The 24,902-nt window shown below is 36.1% G+C and overlaps 2 protein-coding genes and 1 pseudogene across 5 annotated transcripts; 2 read left to right on the forward strand and 1 right to left on the reverse strand.

The window, feature by feature from the left end:
• Positions 1-2,140: 2,140 nt before the first annotated feature.
• The window catches only part of LOC135150463 (uncharacterized), a 108,235-nt pseudogene continuing 85,473 nt past the window's right edge, over positions 2,141-24,902 (forward strand).
• On the forward strand, positions 14,702-16,932 carry LOC108209344 (heat stress transcription factor A-4c-like). 3 transcript variants are annotated; one of them, XM_017380194.2, is made up of 3 exons: positions 14,702-14,897; positions 15,489-15,737; positions 15,835-16,932. In XM_017380194.2, exons 2-3 carry the CDS (start codon positions 15,522-15,524, stop codon positions 16,819-16,821), a joined length of 1,203 nt encoding a protein of 400 aa, XP_017235683.1. In that variant the 5' UTR covers positions 14,702-14,897; positions 15,489-15,521; the 3' UTR covers positions 16,822-16,932. The 3 variants fall into 3 exon arrangements, with proteins under 3 accessions (XP_017235683.1, XP_017235682.1, XP_063943048.1); XM_017380193.2 differs by having other exon boundaries at positions 14,703-14,897; positions 15,431-15,737; XM_064086978.1 differs by lacking the exon at positions 14,702-14,897 and having other exon boundaries at positions 14,925-15,737.
• LOC108209343 (U-box domain-containing protein 17) lies at positions 17,431-21,365 on the reverse strand. 2 transcript variants are annotated; one of them, XR_001804585.2, is made up of 3 exons: positions 18,789-21,365; positions 17,984-18,048; positions 17,434-17,840 (listed from the first exon to the last, which is right to left on the reverse strand). XR_001804585.2 is itself a non-coding variant. In XM_017380192.2 (2 exons), the coding sequence occupies exon 1, from the start codon at positions 20,997-20,999 to the stop codon at positions 18,837-18,839; it is 2,163 nt and encodes a 720-aa protein (XP_017235681.1). In that variant the 5' UTR covers positions 21,000-21,365; the 3' UTR covers positions 17,431-18,048; positions 18,789-18,836. The 2 variants fall into 2 exon arrangements, 1 of the variants encoding a protein (XP_017235681.1); XM_017380192.2 differs by having other exon boundaries at positions 17,431-18,048.

The following is a 24,902-nucleotide window of genomic DNA, read 5'->3' on the forward strand; positions in this document are numbered from 1 at the left end:
CATTAGCTGGATTTGCAAAGCCTAGTCTGATGACTGAGATAAGCTTTGAAAAAGGACCAATTCAACCAATCTCTCATCGTAAAGCAGGAAGAGATAAAGGAGGGCTGGGATCCAAATATGAAAAATTTGATCAGAGTATAGGATCAAGACCAGATGACCCCTCATCTCTATGTGCTCCCAAGACTGGAGCTTTACAAGAAAGAATGGACAAATTAGATTCAGTCCAGTTGGTGAAGAATGACAGAGGAGATAATATTCTTATCTACTTCATGTCTGATGGAACAGTGTTTAGAGTACTTGAAGCAGATCTCTATGCTAAACACTGGGAGGAATTGAGATATGTATCACACATATTTCAAGTGAAAAACAAGTCATGTCAACACATCTCCAACCTGCTTAAAGATCAAATCAGAAGAAAAATGAGTATTACAGGAAACAAAAATGCTGGACCTTTTATTTCAAAATACTTCAACAGTCAAGGACAGCTGGTTGAGATGAAGAAAAATTCAGCTAAAATAGAGACAGTAGCTGGAGTCAGTGCTCTGAGTTTCAATGAAGAGTCTGACAAAGGCCACATTATGCTGAATAAGGACATGAAGAAGAACAAGATCTATGATCTCAGAGCTGCAATATATCAAACTGGAGTTTCAGATCCAGAGCTAAGAGATGTAAAGAGACAGATGGTAGCAGCTCTTGAAGAAGCAGAAAAAGAACTCCTCAGAGGATACTTAAAGACTGCTCATGGTGTCTATGAAGTTAGGGAGTAAAGTTTCTGTAAGTTTTAAAAGTTTTCTGTTATATAGTTAAACTCTGTTGCATTTGACTTAACTGTTTTGACATCATCAATTATCTGTGAACTTGCACATAACATATTTATGCACAAGTTGGGGGAGATTGTTAGACATAATTGATGATTACTAATGTTCTTAAAGTTTGTTTTAGAACAGGAATCATCAGAGTTTAAACTCGAAGCTGATCAGAGTTTAGTAAAGTCTGACAGAGTTTGTTAAAGTCTGATCAGAGTTTACATAGTCAAGACTCGTCAGAGTTTACACGTGGAAAGAGCTCAGAAGCGGATATACTTCAAGGAAGGATAGAAGCTGAGGAGTGATTTGCTGACTATGGAAACTAAACAGAAAACTGGAGCAATCTTTGATTGATAGATTTATTAGCTGATTTATAGGATATCAAATCAGAGATTGATTATGTAACTGTGTCTATATAAACACAGATTAGGGTTACTCTATATGAGTTGAGTTATCGAGTACATTGTTAAGAACCCTAGCAGCTCTTAGTGATACAATATAAATCACTGAGAGAGTTTTTGTAACCATAAAAGCTTTGTGAATATAACAGTTTATTGCTTTGAATCTCTCATACTGTTATACTGTGTTACAGATTGTGATCACTATATCATATTATATAGTGAGTTAACAGGACCTAACACTATCTTTTTATCCAAGAATTTGAGGAGGTTTGTGGTTTGCAAAAACTCCAACAATTGAGCGAAGACTCCATTCGGCTTAGACTAATCAACTTTGCTTTAAAAGAAAATGCAAAAAAATGGTTGTATAGTCTTCCCGGCAATTCTATTTCCACTTGGGAGGGGTTTGTGGTAATGTTTCTTAAAAAGTATTTTCCAAACCATAAAACGACTCGAATTACAAATGAAATAAATCAATTCCATCAAAGGGAAAATGAGTCTTTTTGGAAATTCTTTGATCGTTTCAAAAATCTTTTATCACAATGCCCCCACCATGGAATAGAGAAATGGAGACTTTGTAAGATTGTGTACGAGGCCGTATATAGTCAAACCACCGCGTTATTAGAGTCTATGTGCCAAGGCAAATTCATGGAGAAAGATGAGGACCAAGGATGGGAATTTTTCAAGGACTTAGCTGAAAAAACAATGTTGTGGGAGTCTACTAGGGAACCTAAAAAATCGATCGAGTCGTCTAGCTCTAGGGGTTTGCACTGAATAGGAAACAGTGTGGCAACCAATGCCAAATTAGCTACCCTTACTAAGAGACTCGAAGCTTTAGAATCTCATAATGGTCCTTCATCTTTGCCTATGTTCCCGAACTATAATGCTCCCCATCCTGAGATCCAAAAATCTCACGAGTTTGAGCAAGTGAACGCGATGTTCCACCCAAAGCCTAGAAATGACCCTTTTGCACCAACTCCGTTGAATCCTCCAGGTTTTAATGATTCGGATAAGAGACTCAATTCCTTAGAGAAGAGCATCGAAGCCTTAGTGAAATCGCAAACTAACTTGACTCAATCCCAACAAACCTTCATGCAAACTTTAACTCAAGATAGGCAACTTTTGCATTCGAATGTGCAAGCCGTCTCTAAGTTAGAGTCCCAATTGAGTCAATTAGCAAGCACGTTGTGTGAGCGAGAAAAGAACAAGTTCCCGAACCAACCCGAGGTGAACCCGAAATTTCCTCTTAATCAAAGACCCCCGGATAATGTGCATGCGGTTATTTCTCTTAGGTCGGGTAAACAAGTTGATACCCAAGTTGGTGAGAACCTTGGTAAGAAAGGGGATTCGACTTCTAATCCAAGTCCACCCATTACTACCATTAATCATGACAAACCCGAGTGTTCAAAAGCCCGTGAGGAGTTGAGTGACCCAAACTCAGAACCGAATTCCGAGTTGCAAAGTGAAGTAGTCTATAAACCAAGAGTTCCTTACCCACAAAGACTTATTTCACCTAAGCAATCGGCCCAAATGGAGAAGATTTTGGAGGTGTTTAAGCAAGTCAAGGTCAACATACCCCTTTTAGATGCAATTCAACAAATTCCTTCATATGCAAAGTGTCTTAAGGAGTTATGTACCCATAAGAGAACCAATCATGTCCCTAAGAAAGCTTTCCTTACATCTCACATTAGTTCGATTCTCTCAAACCAAATTCCCGTGAAATACAAGGACCCCGGTTGTCCTACAATTTCATGTGTCATAGGAGAAACTTTTGTGGATAAGGCATTACTTGATTTAGGGGCTAGTGTTAATCTCCTTCCATATTCTGTCTACCAAGCCTTAGGTTTAGGGGAGCTCCGACAAACCAATGTCACACTTCAATTAGCCGACCGATCCGTGAAAATTCCCAAGGGAATGATCGAGGACGTGCTAATTAAAGTAGGTGACTTTGTGTTTCCCATAGATTTTGTCGTCCTAGAGACCGAGCCGGTTAGGAACCCGAAGAATCAAATTCCCATCATCCTAGGATGACCGTTTTTAGCTACATCCAACGCGTTGATTAATTGTAGGAACGGATTAATGAAGCTAACATTTGGCAACATGACAATCGACCTCAACATATTTCATGTAGGGAAACAATCCGATGATTTCTATTATCAACCTATGGATGTTAATCTAATTGATGAAATAGTTGATCAAGATCTCATGAATCCTAAAGATGCCCTTGAATTTTGCTTAAAACATTTTGGAGAGGATTGGGATGTTTCTGACTACACACATGAGGTCAACCAAATGTTAGAATCCACCATTCCTACAACGAGTCAAGAGCGTGATGTTGAACCCGAGCATTTGCCTTTACCAAAGAAAACCGTTGAGTCACAACCGCCAGAGTTAGAACTCAAACCTCTTCCCGACACTCTTAAGTATGCTTTTCTAGGCCTTAACGAGTCCTACCCTGTCATCATTGCCTCTAATTTGACTACGTCACAAGAGGAAGAACTTTTAGGAATCCTTAGAAAACATAAGGGAGCGATAGGGTGGAGCATTTCGAACATTAAAGGGATTAGCCCGGCAATTGTCCAACATAGGATTCATCTGGTAGAAGATGCAAAGCCCGTGAGAGAACCTCAAAGGAGGTTGAATCCTCCCATGATGGAGGTAGTTAAGAAAGGGATTCTTAAGTGCTTAGACAATGTGATCATTTATCCCATTTCCGATAGTAAGTGGGTGAGTCCCGTTCATGTAGTGCCTAAAAAGTCGGGCATTACTTTGGTGACCAATGAGAACAATGAGCAAGTTCCAACCCGTGTTCAATCTGGTTGGAGAATGTGCATAGATTTTAGGAAGCTCAATGCCGTCACTAGGAAAGATCATTTTCCTTTGCCCTTTATCGATCAAATGCTAGTGAGGTTAGCGGGTCATGCTTTCTATTGCTTTTTAGATGGTTATTCGGGATATTTTCAAATCCCGATTGCTCCCGAAGACCAAGAAAAGACCACCTTCACGTGCCCTTTTGGAACCTTCGCGTATAGACGCCTAGCTTTCGGCCTAACCACGGGCCCATCCACATTCCAAAGGTGGATGACTAGCATTTTCTCGGAAATGATAGGTGACTTTCTAGCAGTCTTCATAGACGACTTTTCCATCTTTGGACCATCTTTTCACCAATGCCTTAACAATCTAGACTTAGTTTTGAAAAGATGAGAGGAAACGGATTTAGTGTTAAATTGGGAGAAATGTCATTTCATGGTCAAGGAGGGAATCATTTTAGGACGCAAAATTTCTAAAAAAGGAATCGAAGTAGACAAGGCTAAGGTCGACCTAATAGCTAATCTCCCTCCTCCCAAGTGCGTTAAGGAAATTCGTTCTTTCCTTGGACATGCGGGATTTTATCGTAGATTCATTCAAGATTTTAGCAAAAAGGCCCAACCTTTGACCAACCTTCTAGCTAAGAATGTCAAATTCGAGTTCACAAGCGAGTGTGTTCATTCTTTCGAAGACCTTAAGAGAGAATTGACTTCGGCCCCGATCATGAAGTCTCTCGATTGGAGTCAACCTTTTAAGCTTATGTGTGACGCATCCGATTATGCCATAGGAGCGGTTTTAGGACAACGAATAGATAAGAGGCCTCATGTCATTTACTACGCTAGTAAGACCTTAAATGATGCCCAACTCAATTACTCTACCACCGAGAAGGAGCTTCTAGCTGTAGTCTTTGCCTTAGAAAAATTTCGCTCTTATCTCATCGAGTCTAAAATCATTGTTTACACCGAGATGGGTGTTGTTGCTCCAAGAGTTTGACTTGAGATCAGAGATAGGAAAGGTTGTGAGAATGTCGTCGCCGATCATCTCTCTCGATTAGTGGTTGAATCCACTAACGACTTGCCCTTAAGCGAGTCATTTCCCGATGAACACTTTCTCTCGATTTCCACTCTCCCTTGGTTCGCCGACATAGTCAATTACTTAGCAACCGGTGACATTCCCTCGACATGGTCCAAAAATGATAAAGCCAAGTTCTTTTCTCAAGTGCAACATTTCTTTTGGGACGACCCGTATCTCTTTAAACATTGTCCCGATCAAATCATTAGGAGGTGTGTCCCAAATAGTGAGTTTCATAGCATCCTCTCGTTTTGTCACGATCAAGCATGTGGAGGTCATTTTAGTACGAAGAAGACCGCCGCTAAAATCCTCCAATGCGGTTTTTATTGGCCTAGTTTGTTTAAGGATGCCGCTGAGTATTGTTCCGCATGTAGTAGGTGTCAACATCTAGGAAGAATCACTAGGAGGAACATGATGCCTGTGAGCCCAATCCTTGTTATAGAGCTCTTTGATGTGTGGGGCATAGATTTCATGGGCCCATTTCCTAGTTCGTTTGGCCACCTTTACATCCTTCTCGCGGTAGATTATGTTTCTAAATGGGTAGAAGCCATCCCGAACCGGTCCAATGACAACAAAGTTGTCCTTTGATTCCTTAAAGAGAATATCTTTTCTCGATTTGGTACACCTAGGGCTATCATTAGTGACCAAGGGACGCATTTTAAGAATCGTCAATTCGAGTCTCTTCTTAAGAAGTAATCCATCACTCATAGGCTTGCTACCCCTTATCATCCTCAAACTAGTGGCCAAGTAGAGGTTTCAACCCGACAAATTAAGCAAATCTTAGAAAAGACGGTCAACTCGAATAGGAAGGATTGGTCAACCAAGTTAATAGATGCCTTATGGGCCTATTGGACCGTCTTTAAGACCGTCTTAGGAATGTCTCCTTATAGACTCGTGTATGGTAAAGCTTGCCATTTGCCGGTTGAGCTAGAGCATAGGGCCATGTGGGCCATTAGAGAATTGAACTTCGACTTACCCACCGCCGGTAGTCATCGGAAGTTGCAATTGATCGAGTTAGATGAACTTAGAAATGATGCCTATGAAAATGCTAAAATTTATAAAGAGAGAACCAAGGCCTTCCATGATAAAACCATATTGAGAAAATCCTTTTCTCCCGGCCAAAAAGTTCTTCTCTACAATTCTAGGCTTAATTTGTTTCCCAGTAAGTTGCGTTCTAGATGGGATGGTCCTTACGTTGTTCAAGTTGTTTTTCCTCATGGTGCTGTTGAAATTTAGGATCCTAAAAATGGTAATATTTTTAAAGTTAATGGTCAACGTCTTAAACCATTTTTAGAATTGCCTATTGATTCAGAGGAAGAGGTCATCCACCTCATCGACCTTTGATCACGTAAGTTGTTTCAGTAGTTAATAAAAATCCCCTTCATCTCCTATTCAGGCATTTTTCCTCTTTACTCTCTCATTCTCTCTTTTGCATACATTGAGGACAATGCATGATTTCGGTATGGGGAGGGCTTTAGTGTAATTCTTAAAAAATGAAAAAACCCTAAAAAATGAAAAATTAGAAAAAACCAAAATTAAAGATACTTTTAGCTAAGTTGTCTTTCCCTCACTCGAACTTTAGGAGTAGTTGGTGTTTAGCATGTTTTCGAAAAGTATATATATGTAGTGTCTTTTAGATAATTTGAACGTAGTTGAGTAAGGTTGTCTTTTTGAAGCTTGTATCGACCGATTTGTACTCATAATTCCAAGATGGCACACACATTTGCACAAGACCTTTGATGGAGAGATTGTCTAGTGATATTATTCGATACCTGAGAGAGAACCCACATGTTGAAACAATGTCAAATCGAACCTTTGCGAATAAAAAAAAAAGAAAAAAAAGATAGAAAAAGAAAAGGAATAACTACTTCAATACCCATTGTTCTTTATAGATAAAATCTTTAGATAAATGGGCAAAAGTAGATTGGCTAGTCTCGTTTTGTGGCCTTTGTTACTCGAGCAATTAAGTCCGTAGGGGGATTTCAAAACCTAATGCCCTAAGACCGTTTGGTTTGGGAGTCACTGACCCAAAGCTCACTACATGGGTAACACTGTTTGCCTAAGAAAACGGACAAAATAAAGTCAATGCAAAAAAAAAAAAAAGGAAGAATGAGAGTTTGTGAAGTTTGGCTAGATATTTGTTTCGATAGAGATTTGGTCAGTTCAAAATTGGTTGAAAAAGAGAAAATATTCTTAGACAATTAGGATCCATCAAAGGCCTTAAATTACTTACACTCCTTGGATTTCTAGTAAATTTTTGTGTCGATTCAAGTAGATTAGAGGCAACTGGATCTTGATTATTAGTAAAAGAGTCTTTGAGTCGTATTTTCCTTAAAAACGCTTTTTGTTAACACCGGCGAAATTAGAGTAGAGTCGAGTAGACACTTGCTAGAATGTCTCACAGATTTTATGGGTATATCTTCTGTAAACTCTTAGGAGACAAAACTCCTCTTGTAGAGATCGTCTACGAGTTTAACGGGTTGGTGAACCTAAAATCACCCGTCACGCCTACGAAAAGGAGCCTAGGAATCGCATCTAGTTTTCTTAGTTTATTCTCTTTTCTTTTGATTTTCACTCGAGGACGAGCAAAATTTAGGTATGGGGACGTTTGATAGGTCCATTATTTTGCACATTTTAACTACCTATTTATTGCTTGTTTTCGTATTTTATTAGTTAATTGTTTTGTTTTCAGGAATTTTTAGAGAAATCGAGAATTCAAGAGAAAAAGGAACAAAAAGGTGCAAGAAGGGAAAAAAGGAAGAAAAAGAAAAGAAAAAGAAGAAGAAGAAAAAAAAGGGAAAAGAAAATCAAGACACAAAGACCCTTCTACCCATAAAACCCTAATCTTGGCCTATATAAACATCTTTTTCTCTCATTAGCCACCATCTTAGTTTACCCTAGTTTTTACCTAGTTGTTAGTAGCCTCCTTCATCATCTTCTACATCTAGAATAGCTTTCTCTTTCAACTTGTAATCTCTCAAATATTGTAAACACTTTTCATATATATATAAGTTCAAATTTAGTTTCTTTATCTCTTGCATTCTTGCTTTGTTGAAATTTATGGCTATGACCAACTTTGCCTTCAACAAGTGGATAAAGTGGCATTTGTGCCAACCACTTGTGGGTTGAAGAGCCTTTACTTTGTGTTTTGAGTTTACATTTTTACTATTTAGATTGAGCCCCTTTTAATTCTCAATATTATTAGTGGGTTCAATGGTTTAGTATTTTTGTTTTTGATTTTGGTTTGTAGTTTAATGGGGTTTTGTTAAAAACATGGTAGATAAGTTAGTTTTGAAGTTTTGTTGGATTTGAAGTTAGTTTGGGTTGATTTGATGTTGTTCTTGGTTTTGGTTTTGGTATTTTTAGGGTCTTTTTAGTGTAAATTTTATTTTATGATTTTGACTTGAGGTTAGTGGGGTTTGTTAGTTATATTTTATATAGGTTAGATTTAAAGTTTGGTATAATTTGGAGTTGTTTTGACTTGATTTGGGTCTTGTTTTGGTAAGAAATGGGTAGTTTAGGGGCTATTTAGTGTAGAATTTAGAGTTAAATTTGGTTTAGAGGTTAGTGGGCTTTTATTTGTCATAGTTGGAGATAACTATTGTGCGATCCTGAGCTTTCCTCATCATCATGAATGGAGATAACTTTCGACGGCCTTTGGTTTTTGTCCTTTGACCGAGCTTCAGACACGGGCTTCTCCTGTCTCTGGCTGGGAGGAGCCCTGCGTTGCGAGCCTTCAGTTTCATCCCCGTTAGGGGCCTTGTTGCCAAGCTTGTGCCGCAAGTCTTGCTCGGTTAGTTTCCTTCCAAGGCGGTCGAACACACTAGCAGCCTGTGAGTGCTCTCCATCATTCATCTCGGGGTTAGCTTCTTTCTCAGGGTTGCCACCTTCCTTCCTGCCGCCTTCTCCATCAAAATCTAGATTAGTGGGAGTCACCTTGCTAGCCTTTTTCGACCTTGGTGACTTTCTTTTCAAGGAGGCAATCCTCCTACTCATTCTCTTCATTTTTGCCTTCATCTCCTCGCGTGTTAATTCTCCGCTCGGAACGTCGCTTTCATCTTGCGTAGCGCCTTCCGGCGTCTTGGGATTTTCTGGGTTTTCAGGAATTTCTGACATCTCTCCTCTCTAAGATCAGTAACCCCTTCCTTCTAGCGCCAAAAACTGTTGTGAGAGGAATTGATACAACATCCCCAGAACCGTATAGCACAATTATAGAGATATTCGTTACAAGTACGTAAAATACGGCTAGCTTTTAGGGGCTACCGTTAACATAAACTAAAGAAAAACAAATGTGTTTAGGGGCTGAGCTTGCAAAGGACCAAGCAACGAGGCCGGAATAATGGAATTCCGTACTGCAATCGCCCGGAAATGTACGTCACAAAGGTTACACGTGCCTCTCTTTAGAGTGTAGAACTCGTGAGTAAAATAAATCTGAATCCGTCCCTTTGCAAGGTGCCTACATACCCTATTTATAGGGATCAAGCCCATGTAGTTCTCGATTTAGGACTCTGAAGAGATAAGCTCTTATCCCCTCTAGTTTAGGATAAAAAAACATTCCTCTTGTTGGTATCTAGCGGTATCCCACTCCAAGTAGGTCACTTGAAGCCTTCAGCTTGCATGTATATCCGATTATATATGAATTATCTCCATCGATTTGTAATTATCTCCATAATAGAGGTATTTATCCCTCAATTCATAGACAAATGATAGCTGATATACTCCCATTTTACTTCCAATTCGCCCTCCTACAAATAAGGAAGAAGAGTCCTGCTTGGAGTCTGCCTGCCGTTCTACCTAGGCGGCGGAAGCCCTGCCGGCGGCATCCCCTCACTGCAGCCCCATGGCGGCAAGCCAGGATGCACTCAGTGGTAACCCCTAAAGCGCTCACAGGTGCAACCACATCCTGATGGCAGCCTCCATTATGCTTCTCATGCAAGTCCGTACACCTTCTTGTACACCTTCAATGGTTCACCCAGCCATGGTGAAGCTTAATACCATTCACCAAATAACTCTAGTAAGCCCAAGTAAAGCCCAAATAATATGATGGGCTATAAAATAAGCCCAGGGAGATTTTATGGCACAACAATTATAACATAATATATTTTATAATTTTAAAATTATCATTTATTTATATTATAAATCAATGTAAATATGATTTCATGTTTAAAATATGAGATAATATCATTTTATTGGTATATTACGACTTAGTAAATTGTTTTTTTATTAAAATGTATATCATATATCGTAAAGTTATTATTATTCTAATTAAAAATAAATGTCTCCGAATCCCCACGAGGATTATGTTACCCGTTCGGGACAGGGATGAGGGAGGAAAAGGATCCCGGTTCTGGGTTCGGAGCGGGTTCGAGGATCGGGAGCAGGGATAGCACTCTCCGACCCTGAAGTGACCCGAGCCCATCCCTAGGTAAACTACTAGACTTGTTTTAAGGCATCTTTGGATTTGCTCTAACTTATAATTGAGGAGATTTGGTAAAAAAAAAAAAACTTGATCCAACCATGTTTCAATGATGACTTATATTACTGGCACAACCTTTTCAAACCTTAATACTGTAATTCGATCTGGGCAGCTCGCGAGCTCGCCCGGCTCGAACTCGTTTTGATGGGCTCGCCTCGGCTCGTTTAATTAAACGAGCTCGAGTCCAGGAAGAGGTTTTGGCTCGTTTCGTTTAACGAGCTGGCTCGACTCGACTCTTGAAAATTAACAAGTCAAATTCAGGTAGCGTTTTTGGCTCGATTTAGTGTTAAATTAAATTAGCCGGCTCGCCCGACTTGTTAAAATCAGCTCGTTTAGCTAAACGAGCCAGCTCGACTCGACTCGTGAAAATAAACGAGTCGAGTTCGGGCAAAGATTTAGACTCGATTTCCTAAACGAGTCAGCTCGGCTCGACTAAATAAAACTCAGCTCGAATTATGCCCGGCTCGAAACTCGGCTCGCCCAGATCGAATAACAGCCCTCCCACACCTTACTTTTAAGGCACCACTTTCCTTGTGCTATCTAGATTTTATAATAAAGTATAACACGGACTCTCTTTCTCTCTCTTTGTATTATCCTGATGAAAGAAAATTTTAATAATAAAATATTAAATATATAATGAGAATTAAGAACATTATTGAAGTTAAAGTTAGTCAAAATGTCCCAAATCATTTTAACATAATTTTTTATTTCATATTTAAGAATTGAACTCGTTAAATTGCTCGTAATAAATAGCGGGTTAATTCGTTTTAATCTAACAGACATCCATGAGTATTTTGATTTTATTGTAAATATTATAAATTTTAAAATATTTTCTTGTGAATTTAAGTTTTAACTTGTCGGATATTATATATTAAATTTTTTAATGGGATAAATTTCAAAATGATTACATTATATTTATGTCTAAAACTTTTATAAAAAATCATAATTTATTGATTTAACGATTCATAAAATATCAGTCGCCCTCTTCATGAAATGTCCATTTTTTTCCTGAAATGTTTTAGATGCTCCTGCCAAGTCCGGCCCCACCCAGGGCCCATGCTTTTTAGAGTGCCCAAAATTTAATCATTTAGAGTTTATATTAAGGTTTAATATAGGTTTTGTCCAACTACCCACAAGTCTGTGTGTCATTGTGTATAATATTATTTTTCAAATTTCACAAAATTAGGTCATGACATCTTCAGGTAATCCACTTCTCAATATTCAAACATTGAAAAGCTATTATGTTGGTTTCTTACCTTAATTTCATTAGTATAATTAATATATTTAGTTAAATTTGAATTCGAAGTATCATAAATATTTTATAAAAAAAATTTCTCGGAGAGTCCAAAATTTTATTTTCGCCCTAGGCCCTCAGAGCATCTCCAAAAGCCTCCTTGTTGGCTCCTAAATATATTATAAAAAATGTGGCTCTTAGCAATTTAGGATAAAGTTAAGAGTGTAAACTCCAACAATACTCTCTACATCTCTTCTCTATTTCATATTTTATTCATATATTGGGCTCCACTATAACAAAAGAGATGGAAAGATGGAGGTGAATTGGAGGGAAGGATTTTTTTATTGTGAAAAAATAAGTTAGGAGCAATGTGGGGCTCTTAACTTTGAGGAGAGGGGAGAAAGAAACATTTTTCCTCTCCGTCCTCAAATCTCAAGTTAAAAGCCTAAGTGAAGAGCCTCTTGGAGATGCTCTCATAGGAATGAAGGAGGTGGGGAGCTACCTTCATTCCTATGAGGCCAGCTCCAAGCCAGCTCCCGAACCAAAGTGGGCCGCCTGATTGTACTTTTTTTCTCCATTCTTATTCAACTCAGAATATATATGAGACCCAATCTGAGTATAAGCGGTTTGTAACTTTGTATTGCGTGTGTAACATGTAGGTCTAGAACATCAACTAAAATTTTTCATTTTTTAATGGGATAGCCGTCATTTTTTAAAAAGACCCCATACTTAAATCATTTGATATGACGGATGTTCATGGTGACTTACAGTTTTTATTAATTGTATTTTTAAAAATTTAAAAATAATATAATATATAACATATTATTTGGAAAACCCTGCATCATAATTATATTACTAAGTTCTAAATAAATTAAATTTCAGAAAAAAATTCTAAATAAATGACAAAAAAAGACTAATTAAATATAAATGACAATGACAAATATTATTGTGATCCACTCAGCACTGATGTCACAAAACGCGTGCACGTATTAATCCACTACCTCATTCATACTTTTTCTTAAAAATCATACTTTTATTAATCCAGTATGTTTTCTCCGTTTAACATGCAAATCCGCGGCTTATGTAACTTCTAACCGTTAAAGGGCAAATAGCGAGTTAAAATCTAAATTTATGTCAGTATTGATCTATATTTTTTTTAATAATATTTAAATTTCGGTTTAAACTTAGGTTGGTATATAGTACCGGTCTAATTTGACAAGAACATTATTTTGTTCGATAATTGTAGAAATCTCTTCATCATGTTTCCGATTTCGTATTACTACTAGTTGAGAAGCCACGCGTTGCGGCGGTCTATAGAAATTATATTAATGATTCAGTATTAATATTTGTAGATTACAATAATTTTGTGACTGTCTATAAAAGGTATATTAATGATTAAAAATTAATATTTGTAGGATAAAATCAATTTTATATTATAAAAATCTTGATGTAATACCAATACTAATATATAAAATTGCAAAATTTGGACTATAATTCATGGTGAAAAACTGAAAATAAATTTTTACACGTGATTAACAATTTAAAGCACGACGAATCTTGATTTTATCTGTGTTTCTTTTATGAAAAGTAATCATGTTCTTACATTGTCACCTTCCTCCAATTTTTTTTTGAATTGATTGTGCTCAAAAACATCTAACTTAAATCTGTGAGATAGCGGTCTATAACTAACCTTGAACACAGCAAACAGATAATGCATGTATAATATTTTCCTGTATACAAAGTAAATCATAAAAAAATTAACAACAAACATGTCCAATGAACAAAACAAATATTATAAAAGAATAAACAACAAACATACATCACTAATAGTTAATTTATTGATATCATCCATCAATATCATGTCAAGACTATATTCTTCTCCCGTATTTGGATTTGTCGACTCCCACATAGCGGTCTGTAACTACCTTTGCTTGCAACAACCTTTAATTTTTTTTAATACCGTATAAACAGCCTTCACTTATCGTTGTTAGAAGAACGGCACCACCGAGTTAGAAATCGAGCAAGAGAAGTATGAACAGAGAGAGGTAGGGTTGTGGTATTGAGAGAGAGAGGGTTGTGTTCAAATGATCCAAAACCCTACAACTTATAGGGATATTTATAGGTGCAGAGAGACTTGTGTGCTACTTTTTCCCATTATTACATAAGCTGAAACAAAATCAGATTAAAACTTTCAAGCGGCTATATTTCATAAATAATCTAAAACAAAATCAGATTCTGAAATTCTGAAACTTGTTTCTAATATATCCGAAACTAAAAAAGGTAGTTCTAATTTTTGATATTTTTCATCCAAAAATTCCAGAAAATTAATAAAATAGAACGGAGCGATGTGAGAGGCGCCACCTACACACCCCTCTAAAACTTTCAAGCTGTTATATTTCATAAATAATCCAAATTTATTTGTCCAAATTTGATGTATTAATTGAATATTACTCCCTCCGTTTTTTAATATATGACGTTTGACTTTTTGGCACACACTTTTAAGTGCTTTGACCGGGTAGTTAAAAGTATTATTTTTGAAATTTTTTTTTCTGAATAAAAATATGTAATCAAAATTTTAATTCACAAAAAAAATCAATTAAAAATATTAAATTTTACTATCCGGTCAACCAACCTAAAGATACGTGCCTAAGTCAAAAGTGACATATAAAAAAAACAGAGGGAGTAACGAGAATAATATACTAATTCGGAGCATATCAATATTTTATAAATTAAATATTAATTTATTCCTCATTTATTTGAAGCACAATAAATATTTAGAATTTGGAAACCGATCTTATGTGGTGAGTGGTGTTGACCGGTGCATGCACGTAATAATGGGAGCAAGAGCGAGAAGTGGTTTAAGATGAAAGTAAAAGTAGCCAAATTTATAAGCCATCAGTCAAGTACATACGTCACCGATGACATAAGCAGTCAATCTACAGTAAATATAGTTGTGATATACAACCACAAAGCTTGAGTCAAACACATTTGATCAAACTTCACGATATCCCCCGGAGTTATAAATCTTTTACAAGTTTCCATTCAACATTCAGCTACTAGTCACCCATTGAAACTCATATTCTGAGCTTCTTTTATCTTCTCAGGTATTTTTTATCTTCACTTTGTTCTTGTTTATATGAATGTGTTTATGAGGCTAGTTGTTATATATTATAGAACAAATTCTTAAAGATTATATGTTTTTTCTAAATAGTTTCTTGGTTAATGATAGTATTGTGTTCAGATTCCGGTGAAATTTAATAATTTTGTTGTTTTGTATATTGTTAAAAAATATTATATATAAATTAATATCCAACGGTCATGCTCGGTAATGACCACGTCATACAGAGCATGACAATATACAATAGTAGAGACAATTATTCTAAATTTCTCTGCCCTAAAAATATTTCTGAGTTGAATCACTATGTATATGCATATCTCAAGAGTACAGAGTTTGTTTCAGGCAAGACCAGCATACAATGTGCCCAAATTTTGCTAATTATATAACTATTTAATTATGCATTGAGCAGCAGGATGAGCTAGTTATAAATCAAATAAATTAAGGGGTATTCAAAGGAGTTAGGTTCGAAGTGTATTTGCTGAGTGAAAAGGCTAATTTATTTTTGGGGGGTTTTTGCAGTCGATATTGAAATTTGGACTCATTGGTGGTCTGTTTTTAACTTTATAATTTGCTAAAGAGATTGCGGTGAAGGAGTTGGAAAGAGTTAGTGATGGATGAAGGTCAGGGTAATTTCAGTGCACTGCCTCCATTTATAGCCAAGACTTATGAAATGGTGGATGATTTTTCAACGGATCTCATTGTATCTTGGAGTATGAACAATAGAAGTTTTGTTGTGTGGAATCCGCCAGAGTTTTCTAGGATTTTGTTGCCGAGATTCTTCAAGCACAATAACTTTTCCAGCTTTATCCGACAGCTTAACACATATGTAAGGCAATCGGATATTACTGTTTGTCATATTTCTGAACTTGTTTTGCTGTAGTGTATGTATTCATTTGAGCTTATTGGTATTGGATTGATTACAGGGTTTTAGAAAAGTTGATCCTGAACAATGGGAATTCGCTAATGAGGATTTTGTTCGAGGTGAACCACACCTTTTGAAGAACATTCACAGACGCAAGCCAGTTCACAGTCATTCAGCGCAAAATCTTCATGGACATGGAGCTTCTTCATCTCCCTTGACTGATTCAGAAAGACGTGGCTACAGGGAAGACATTGAAAGATTGAGATATGAGAAGGAATCCCTTCACTTGGAGCTTCAAAGGCGTAATGAAGAGAAACATATATTTGAATTGCAGATGCAGATTCTGACTGAGCGTGTGCAACATCTAGAACGACGACAGACAGATGCAATATCATCTTTGGCGGAAACTTTAAAGAAACCAGCGCTTGCTTTTAGTCTCGTGCCAAAGTCAGAAGAAGTACATGAGAGAAAGAGAAGGGTACCCAGAAAAAGTTCCTGGCAGGAGGATGGAAGCTCCGAAGATGATCAGACGAATGCTTTCCAAGGTTTCCTTGCAGGGACTTCAGGCTTCAACGTGGGGTTGTTGGAGAAATTGGAGTCTTCTCTAACATTTTGGGAGAATGTAGCCAGAGATGCTACAATGGCTACTGTGCCAGATGATCCATCAATGGATTTTGATCAATCTACAAGCCTCGCTGGGAGCCCTGCTATATCTTACCCTGATCTTGGTATTGAAACTTTAGCGATTGACATGAACTCCGAGCCTACTAAGGCAATTGTGCCTGAGATTACCGTTTTAAAAGAAGAGGCAAGAGATGGAAGCTTGTCTGATTCTCCAACTGCAGCCAATGACGGATTCTGGGAACAATTTCTAACCGATAGCTTGGAATCAACTGATGGTCTTGAACTTCATTCCAAAAGAAAACATCTTGAGGATAGAAAGGATAGAAGTCAAGTAGTTGATCATGAAAATTTTTGGTCGAATATGAGGAGTATAAATAACCTCACCGACAAGCTGGGACAGCTTGCTCCAGCTCAGAGCACTTGATGCTGGTTTCTTTCAGCCTTTACTTATATGTATCAAATTTTGATAGTTTCACTACCTACTTGTAAATATAGGATGCTTAATTCAATAACAGCTACAGATTTTATGCGTAAATCGCTTCTACCATAGACATGCTTTGTGGTCATCACCTATTACTGGTATTGAGCTTCTGAATTTTCCCTCTTAATATCAAAGTATTTAAAAATTGACATTTTGAAGATGATTTTCTTCGTCGAAAAACAGGGTTTAGCTTTTCTACTCCTAGTAGCATGGTGAGATGTATGATATGAGTATATCCGCCTTCTGGATATCCTCTGATTCATATTAGGACATGTTAGTTTGTTGGGATTAGTATAGTTTATATGTTGAAGAACTGAAGTCTACTTCTGGGAAGCTAACCGTACTTGTGACTAAGGGAATCCCGGAAAAGTCCAGTAAGGCATAATCGAAGAGGGAGTCGATGTGAATTATGACAGCTAGTAAATTTACAAGATTTACGAATGAAAGAAATATAATATCTGCAGGAATCATAATATAGAAAGTAACGAGAAATGCTAAGAACATCTTCAAGACTTCAACCATCAAACCTCCTTAACTATAATTTTGCCACATATACAATTATACATAACCACGCTAAAATACCCATCTCCGACCATCACACTCCCGAGTCGGAAGAACTTAATTTGGTCTTGCTTCTGGAGGATATATTTCAGTTTTTGTTGATTTAAGATTTACTGAGATTTGATATTAAAGAATAAGGTCAACAGTCGACAGAACAAATGCAGAGTGCCAATGATTCCTTGTGTACTTGTATAAAAGAGTTCATAGAACTACTCTGTTAAGCATAATATTCGACATTCTACCTTAGCAGTAGTTGATCCGTAAATTTATAAAACAGCTACTGCTCGAGATCTGATGTTACTCTTCCATATGAGTAGTTGAAGCCAAATGACTCACATTGCTAACTGCAATACATTATGAATTGCACTTGTGGTTTTGTGCCATATGGTTCATGGTGTTAACTGCACCAGAGTATAAACATTGTGCCAAATGGCTGAAGCGGTTGACTTGAAATAGAGTAGCCGTCTTAGCTGAAGCAAAATCAGATACTATAAAGAAGAAAGAATGCTGCATCAGGTACAAGTAAAAGCAAAATTTGACGAACCTTGACATATTTGTTATGTGTATTGTCCCTTGCTGCGATTTGAGCTAGTGTTCGAGGCTGCAAGCCTGCAAAGATTAGTTAAAATAAGAACATGTCCCCACGAAAGAGTTAATTATCAAATAGGACACTCACTTCACCCAAATATATCAAGTGAATCACTCTCGATTTTTTGATCTCATTTAAAATACTGTTTTCCCCAATTGTAGCATTTTGTTAAAATTTTAGAAAATTAAACGTTAAAACAAACAGTTGCCGTTATCATCGTGCAGCGGACACCAACTCGGACGTGACATGACCAGTCATGTCTCCTCCATGCACCATTACTACAAAATGGCAACACTAAGCATACCATTACCACTGATGGTACCCAAATTTTAGCATAAGCATAATCACCATTGAAATTGCACGCTTATCTCCTAGCTTAATGGCTTGCCCACTTGCAAAGTCTATCTTTTTCGCAATCCACTCAACATGTCTCCCCATACACCATTACTACAAAACTATCAATCTATACAAACATAGAATTTCAATGAATACATCAGATTGTCACAGTTTCACATAATCATATAAAACAAGACAACTGGAAATATAGGTCTTAAACAAATTTAAAAGGCTTGCATCTATCAAACTATAAGCAGTGGCTCTCCATGAAGCACATTACCCAATTGTAGATGATATTATTAAGCAGCAATACTAACTACACAGCATAAATACAATTTACTCTATATTTCCCAACACATTTCTAATGGTATTCCTGTATTTTCGGTCTCAATATTACAATAAAAGAATTAAGGATATTACAAACCTCATTTTGGGGTTCTAAGGAATTTGAGAGGCCAACAAAGCTTAGAATCTATACAACTGGAACAGAGATAGACATTGGCACCGAAACATCCCCGGCAAAACTTGAATCCCTGTTTGCGGCTGAGTTCCCAGAAAATGGATAACCAATACCCAACCCATTAATATGTAATGGTGCATTCTCACACCTCTGGAAAACTCTAGCAAGTGATGCTGCTTTTCTTCTTGCTCTCTTCGTACCTGTGAAAAGTAAGCTATGGAGTAAACCTATCATTGCAGGTACCTTCAAAACCCTCTGTGTTGCAGCTGCGCCACCTCCTCGGCATAATTCAAGCAATGCAGCAACTGCATTCTCTTTCCCTTTAGGACTCCCGGATCGCATCATACTGATTAGTCCTGCCACGGCTGTTTCCTCATTGCCAACTGCTTCAGCCCCAATTGGCTGCCTGACTATAAGGGCTAATGCACCCGCTGCTTCTTCTGCAACACCGTCAAAACCGAGAGCCTGTACTAATGCTGCTACTGCCCCGGAGTCTATCATTTTTGCACAATTATCCATGTGAGTTGATAGGTTAAATAAAGCCGTCACAGCATCCTTCTTTCCTCTTTGTGTGCCCTCCGTCAAGAGCCCTGCCAAGGCTTCAACCGCACCATCTTCTTGTGCTATTCTTTTCTTGTAATCATGAACTGCAGAAAGGCTAAACAAAGTTGCAGCTGCATTTTCCCTTGCCTCAGTTGTGTGACCAAATCTCAGAACTTTAACAATAGATCCTAAACATCCTGTTTCATCCACAATCCGGCTTTTATTCTTGTCATAAATTGAAAGGTTAAGCATGGCAGTAACTGAATTTTCTTGTGCTACAGCATTTACAGAGGAAAGCAGAGCCTTCAAATGGGGTATTGCACCAGCTTCTGCAATATAAGCGCGGTTTTCTCTACCAGTTTTTGCTAATAAACGTATTTCTCGAGCAGCAACAGTTTTAGCACCCTGTGACCCATCTGCAAGCTGTTGAATAAGAAGTTGGGCCGTAGCTTTATTAGCTTCAATTGCAGCCTTGCTTGCTGAAGGTGCTGCAAACATTTCTGAAGAATCTAAGCCCTCGGGAGAATTATAGATGATTCCATGAGCATTACACCACTGCATAATCAAATTCCTGAGGGCCCTATTAGGTACAAGTTGTGTGTGAATCAAAACCTGTCCTGTCTTCGGACACGTACAATGTCCTTCTTCCATCCACCTTGTTATTGAAGATCGATCATAAGTTTGTCCGGTAGAGATTATGACAGGATCCAGCATCAGATCCAGTGTAATAGGACAAGCAAAATCTTTCGGAACCGAGATAAAAGTGTCGGTGATTTCTTGACTAGCTAACCTTCTCTTTCCTTTCTTTAGCTTGTCTCTCAATCCTGACTCACCGTTTTTAAAACCAAACAACAAAAACCGACAGTACCGAGCCAGTGCAACAAATCCATAAAGCACAGAAGCGGTAGGCTCAATATCACCTTCTTGATTAACAATTTGCTCTTCCAAGAACTCAATTTCAGCTCTAAAACTCTTAACATCCGTAATTCGCAATTTGTCCACAAAAAAAAGATACAATTCCATGGTCTCCGGAACCCTCCCACTCTCAAACTCATATAAAAACGAAAACAACTTCCTTCTCAAAATCTCATCTTGTTTATCAATCAATAACCTTGTATTTCTACATTGTTTTCGCAACAACTCAATCTGTTCCCTGACATCATCACTCAATTCAACATCACCTAACGGAAAAACATCCAAAAGGGTCGATATTTCCAAGCTCAAATCATGAAAATTCCCCGAAATCGAATGATTCTGAATCAAAAGCCACAACACACTAGACTGTAGACAATAGTCAAGCAACACTTTACATCTATACAACACTAAATACATTTCTCTTAAACAAAGAACCGCAGAACCCGGCAAATTCGAACCCAACTCACACAAATTCTCCAACATAACATGAATTACCTTAATCTTACGCACCAAAGCTCTCGAATTCCTCCTCTGAAACATCAAACCCCCACCGCCAAACGCTGACGTCACGCCCGATAAAGATGACGTCATCTCCGAAGTAACCGCAAAGAGCGTATTCAAAAGCGCCCCATCAGTCAAATCCACCGGCGCCACAAACGCGTCAACCGACGGCGACCTCCTCCTCCTCAACGAGGAAAAAATCGCAGCGGAAGCCATAGAAAACAAGCAAATCAAGAACCCAAGTACAAGAAATAAGAAAATCTCAAATTGGGGGTTTTATAATCAAGGAGATTCAGCAAGATCAAAAAAGATGGGGTTGAAATTAGACGTCAGATGAGAAATGGGTTGGCGTCAGATATATGAATTGGTTGGGTCTGATGGTTGAATTGAAATGTATGTGTAGAATGGGCGTTGAAAAAATGGTGGTTTAATAGGTAAAACAGAAGAAAAGAAAAAAGAATCCGCGTTTAGGGAAAGAAAAGGAGAGAAGAAAGATGTGATGAGCCTAGCCTCTCTCCAGGAATTTGTTTGCAGTCTTGATGAAAGTGACGTTCATTGCCTTGCTTCCACGGGTCGATAGTTTTCCGTAGAGAATACGTAATATATACATACACATAGGATGCGTTCGGAATAGATGTGACAAAAAAAATTTATAAGAGCTCTAAAAATTTATATAAATTATTGAAATTTGATGATAAATCTTTATTGAAGAATACTTTGTCGTTAGTTTTCTTTTGACCAGTATCGATTAATATTATTTTAAATCATGAATTTTGATTTCCAAATTGTTAAACGGTTATTTGTCTTTTGACTTGTCATAGGTAAGCATCCCTAAATTCTAATCAGCTCCTTAGACAAGTTGTTAAATTTAGTTTAACTGGAGACGAGAGTTTGGCACATATTTTAATGTTCCTTCAAAATAAATTTTCATAACTTATTCTCTTAAAAGTTTGAACAAGTTAAGAATTAGAGCTCCGTTGGGTTTCCAAAAGTTCTTTAAAAGTTTAAGAACCTACTCTCTTTCCTCTCACATCTAATTCTTAACATTTTATTTATGAATATAATATTAATTTCCGCTCAATCTTTCTATCGTTGAGTTAACTTTTCTTTCTCATTTACATAAAATAAATATAAATGTGAATATAGAGTTAAACATAAAAAATAGTATCGAAATTCTCATAACATATTAACTCACTAAAAGTTATATGATTATTGCAGTTTGTAACCCTTAACTTTGACTCATTGAAAGATGAGTACTCATACTTTGAAACGTGACAGTTGACAGTTGACACTCCAAAGTTCATAATGTGTTGTAGTTTGTAACTTTTTGATTAAAAATTTCTGTTAAAATTAAATATGAGATGTTAGTTCATTAGCATTTTCGTACTTGCATAATATCACTTTTGATTTTTACCAAAAACACATATATAATAATTCGATTTAATATTTAAAAATAATATTAATTATTTTAATAATAAAATACAATTTTCTAATTAAACAAAGTATGATTTAATTGTATTTTTTAAAATTATGTAATGCAAATGAAATATGAGATTATTTTCTTAAAAATTTAAGAAATTATTATTCGAGAAAAAATTATTTTAGGTAATTTTAATGAGATTCAAATCCTTATATTTAATATCTTTTAAGCGATGATAGTTGGGAGTATTAATAATAAAGTAAAAAATAAATATTTTAGGCAATAAAATCGAATTGTTAAATAACTTTTTGATAAAATAAAAAATTATATTATGTACGAAAATCCTCCTGAACTAACACCTCATGTTTAATTTTAAAGAAAAATTTTAATTGAAGAGTTACAAACTGCAGCACATTATACTATAAACTTTGAAGCGTCAATTGTCACATTTCAAAGTATGGATACTCATCTGCCAATGAGCCAAAGTTAAGGGTTACTAACTGTAATAATCTATATTTTATATTTTCATTTTTAAAATACTTTAGAGAGTTAAATTCTATGGAGTACATAAAAACATTGGAGTATTGGAGTACAAATCATAATTTTTTAGTTTGATCCTATATAATATCTTTGATTATCCAAATTTTGATATAATCTATCATTTATAAGTTGTCTTGCACATAATTGTCAATTAATCATTAATATCTTTCAACTTTAACAAGTATTAAGATTATTGTTTTGCTTCTTAGTTATATTGCAGAACATAGAGGCCTATGATTTATAAAAGTAATTATTCTACCATTTGATCACGATGTTTATGTTGCAGAACATAATGTGCATGTTGTCAAATATTTACAAATATTATTGGATAAAAAAATTGAAATTTAGATAACTAGATTACATTTTATCAAACTTTGTACTCCAATACTCCATTTTTTTTTGTGCTCCATAGAACTTAACTCATACTTCAGAAGCAAAGGGGCTCTTCCTTTACAATATAAATAATGTTACGTATCCCAAAATTTATTTTCAAAATGTTTTATCAAATGACGTGACAGACATATAATTATTTTTAATTGTTTGATTGATGTGCATAAAAAGATCTCATTATTATCATTGTGAGAGAAACTAATAAGACATTGGGGGTGTTTGGCTCGGCTTTTAAGCTCAGCTTCTGAATTTATAAGTTAGAAGCACTTATTTGTATCGTTTGTATAAAAAGTCAAGAAGCACTTATAAAAAGCTAGGAATGCTAGCTTTTGTTTCACGACTTCTACTTATTTCCCAAACACTTTAATCGTTTATAAGTCTTAACTTGCTTCTCACTTCTACCACACTTTCTTACCTTTAAGCAAGAAGCATTTATTTTAAATTCAGCCAAACGGTCTCATTGTCTTGTCACTTGGATTTGGGGAAATTGAAAATAACATTTAGATATCGAAATTTTCCTGACTATATATAGCACCATTTTATAGTCAAACCTTTCATTATATTCCACACTAGTTTTCAAAATGACATCGATATCAGTATTATTATTTCTAATTAGTCCGTTGACTGCACTATCATCCATGATGGCATGCTAGTTGCAACTGTTTCTTAACTTTAACCTAGGTGATCGATGCTTATATAATGTCAGCAACTCGATTCTTAAATAATGTGAGCACAATCTAGTTTTACATGTAGGGTCATATATATTTATAAATTACATTTTTTCTATTTACTTATATAATATATGCATTATGTCATATATTTTAGGTATTTTGGTCATAATTAAAATTATATTTTGAACTTTTTAAAGTAAAAGTAAATGATGCAAGCATTCAAAAATATATGGTAAATTTAAAGTGTCATGTACAAAAACAGAAAATTAATATATTACTTAAATATATTATATGACACATATATGAATGTTTACAAAATACTTTATAATATATATACTAAAAACCAATAAAAAGCACATTTGGTAATATAGATTAATTTGAAATGGTATAGTACCAGATTAAGTGACAGTTTCAAAGTTTCATATATACTAAAAATTCAAAAAATTTTAAAATTAATTCATTTATATCTATTCATATTTGTTATATTAATGTTATTGTAGTATTACAAACATAAAGTCACAAAATGTTCCATTATTCTTTGCCGTATAGTCTAGTTACTGTGTAGCTAGTATTCAAGTAATAGAATAACCAAATGTAGCCAAGTATTAGCATACAAAAAATAAATTGATAGGATATTCATATTTAATTATTTATGAATAATGTGGAACATTCAATTATAAAAGAGAAATTGTTATGGCACCTAATAACCACAACCAGAAAAGTCAGACATTACCGATGGGGACGGCAACAACACCAACGTAAATCACAAAAGTTTGGTGGCAGGACTTGACCTGTCTTTTGACCTAGAAATTTGAACCATTCCACGTGTCTTTTTATAATTTTTTATGTTTCGATGAACAGTAATCCCTCCGTTTACGGAGGAGGGTCAGATTAAATAAAGAGTTAGGGGCCATTTGGCTGGGCTTAAAAGAAATGACTTATTGCTTAAAGTAAAAAAGTCGATTAAAAGTGAGAAGTTGATCGGGACTTTTAAGCTATCACAAGTGTTTGGATACCGTGACTTATAGTTTTTTAAGTGTTTGGATAACTTAATTTATAAGTTAGTCTGAAAATTACTATTTTAAATTAATTTATAAA

This window comes from Daucus carota, chromosome 2, assembly GCF_001625215.2.
Source record: "Daucus carota subsp. sativus chromosome 2, DH1 v3.0, whole genome shotgun sequence".
Taxonomy (NCBI): Eukaryota; Viridiplantae; Streptophyta; class Magnoliopsida; order Apiales; family Apiaceae; genus Daucus; species Daucus carota.

Excerpts from the sequence above, each read along its gene's own strand:
- LOC108209344 (XM_017380194.2), top strand. The coding sequence starts at position 15,522 with ATGGATGAAGGTCAGGGTAATTTCAGTGCACTGCCTCCATTTATAGCC. Across the intron at positions 15,738-15,834 it reads TCCGACAGCTTAACACATAT|GGTTTTAGAAAAGTTGATCC; the intron begins GTAAGGCAATCG and ends GATTGATTACAG.
- LOC108209343 (XM_017380192.2), bottom strand. The coding sequence starts at position 20,999 with ATGGCTTCCGCTGCGATTTTTTCCTCGTTGAGGAGGAGGAGGTCGCCG.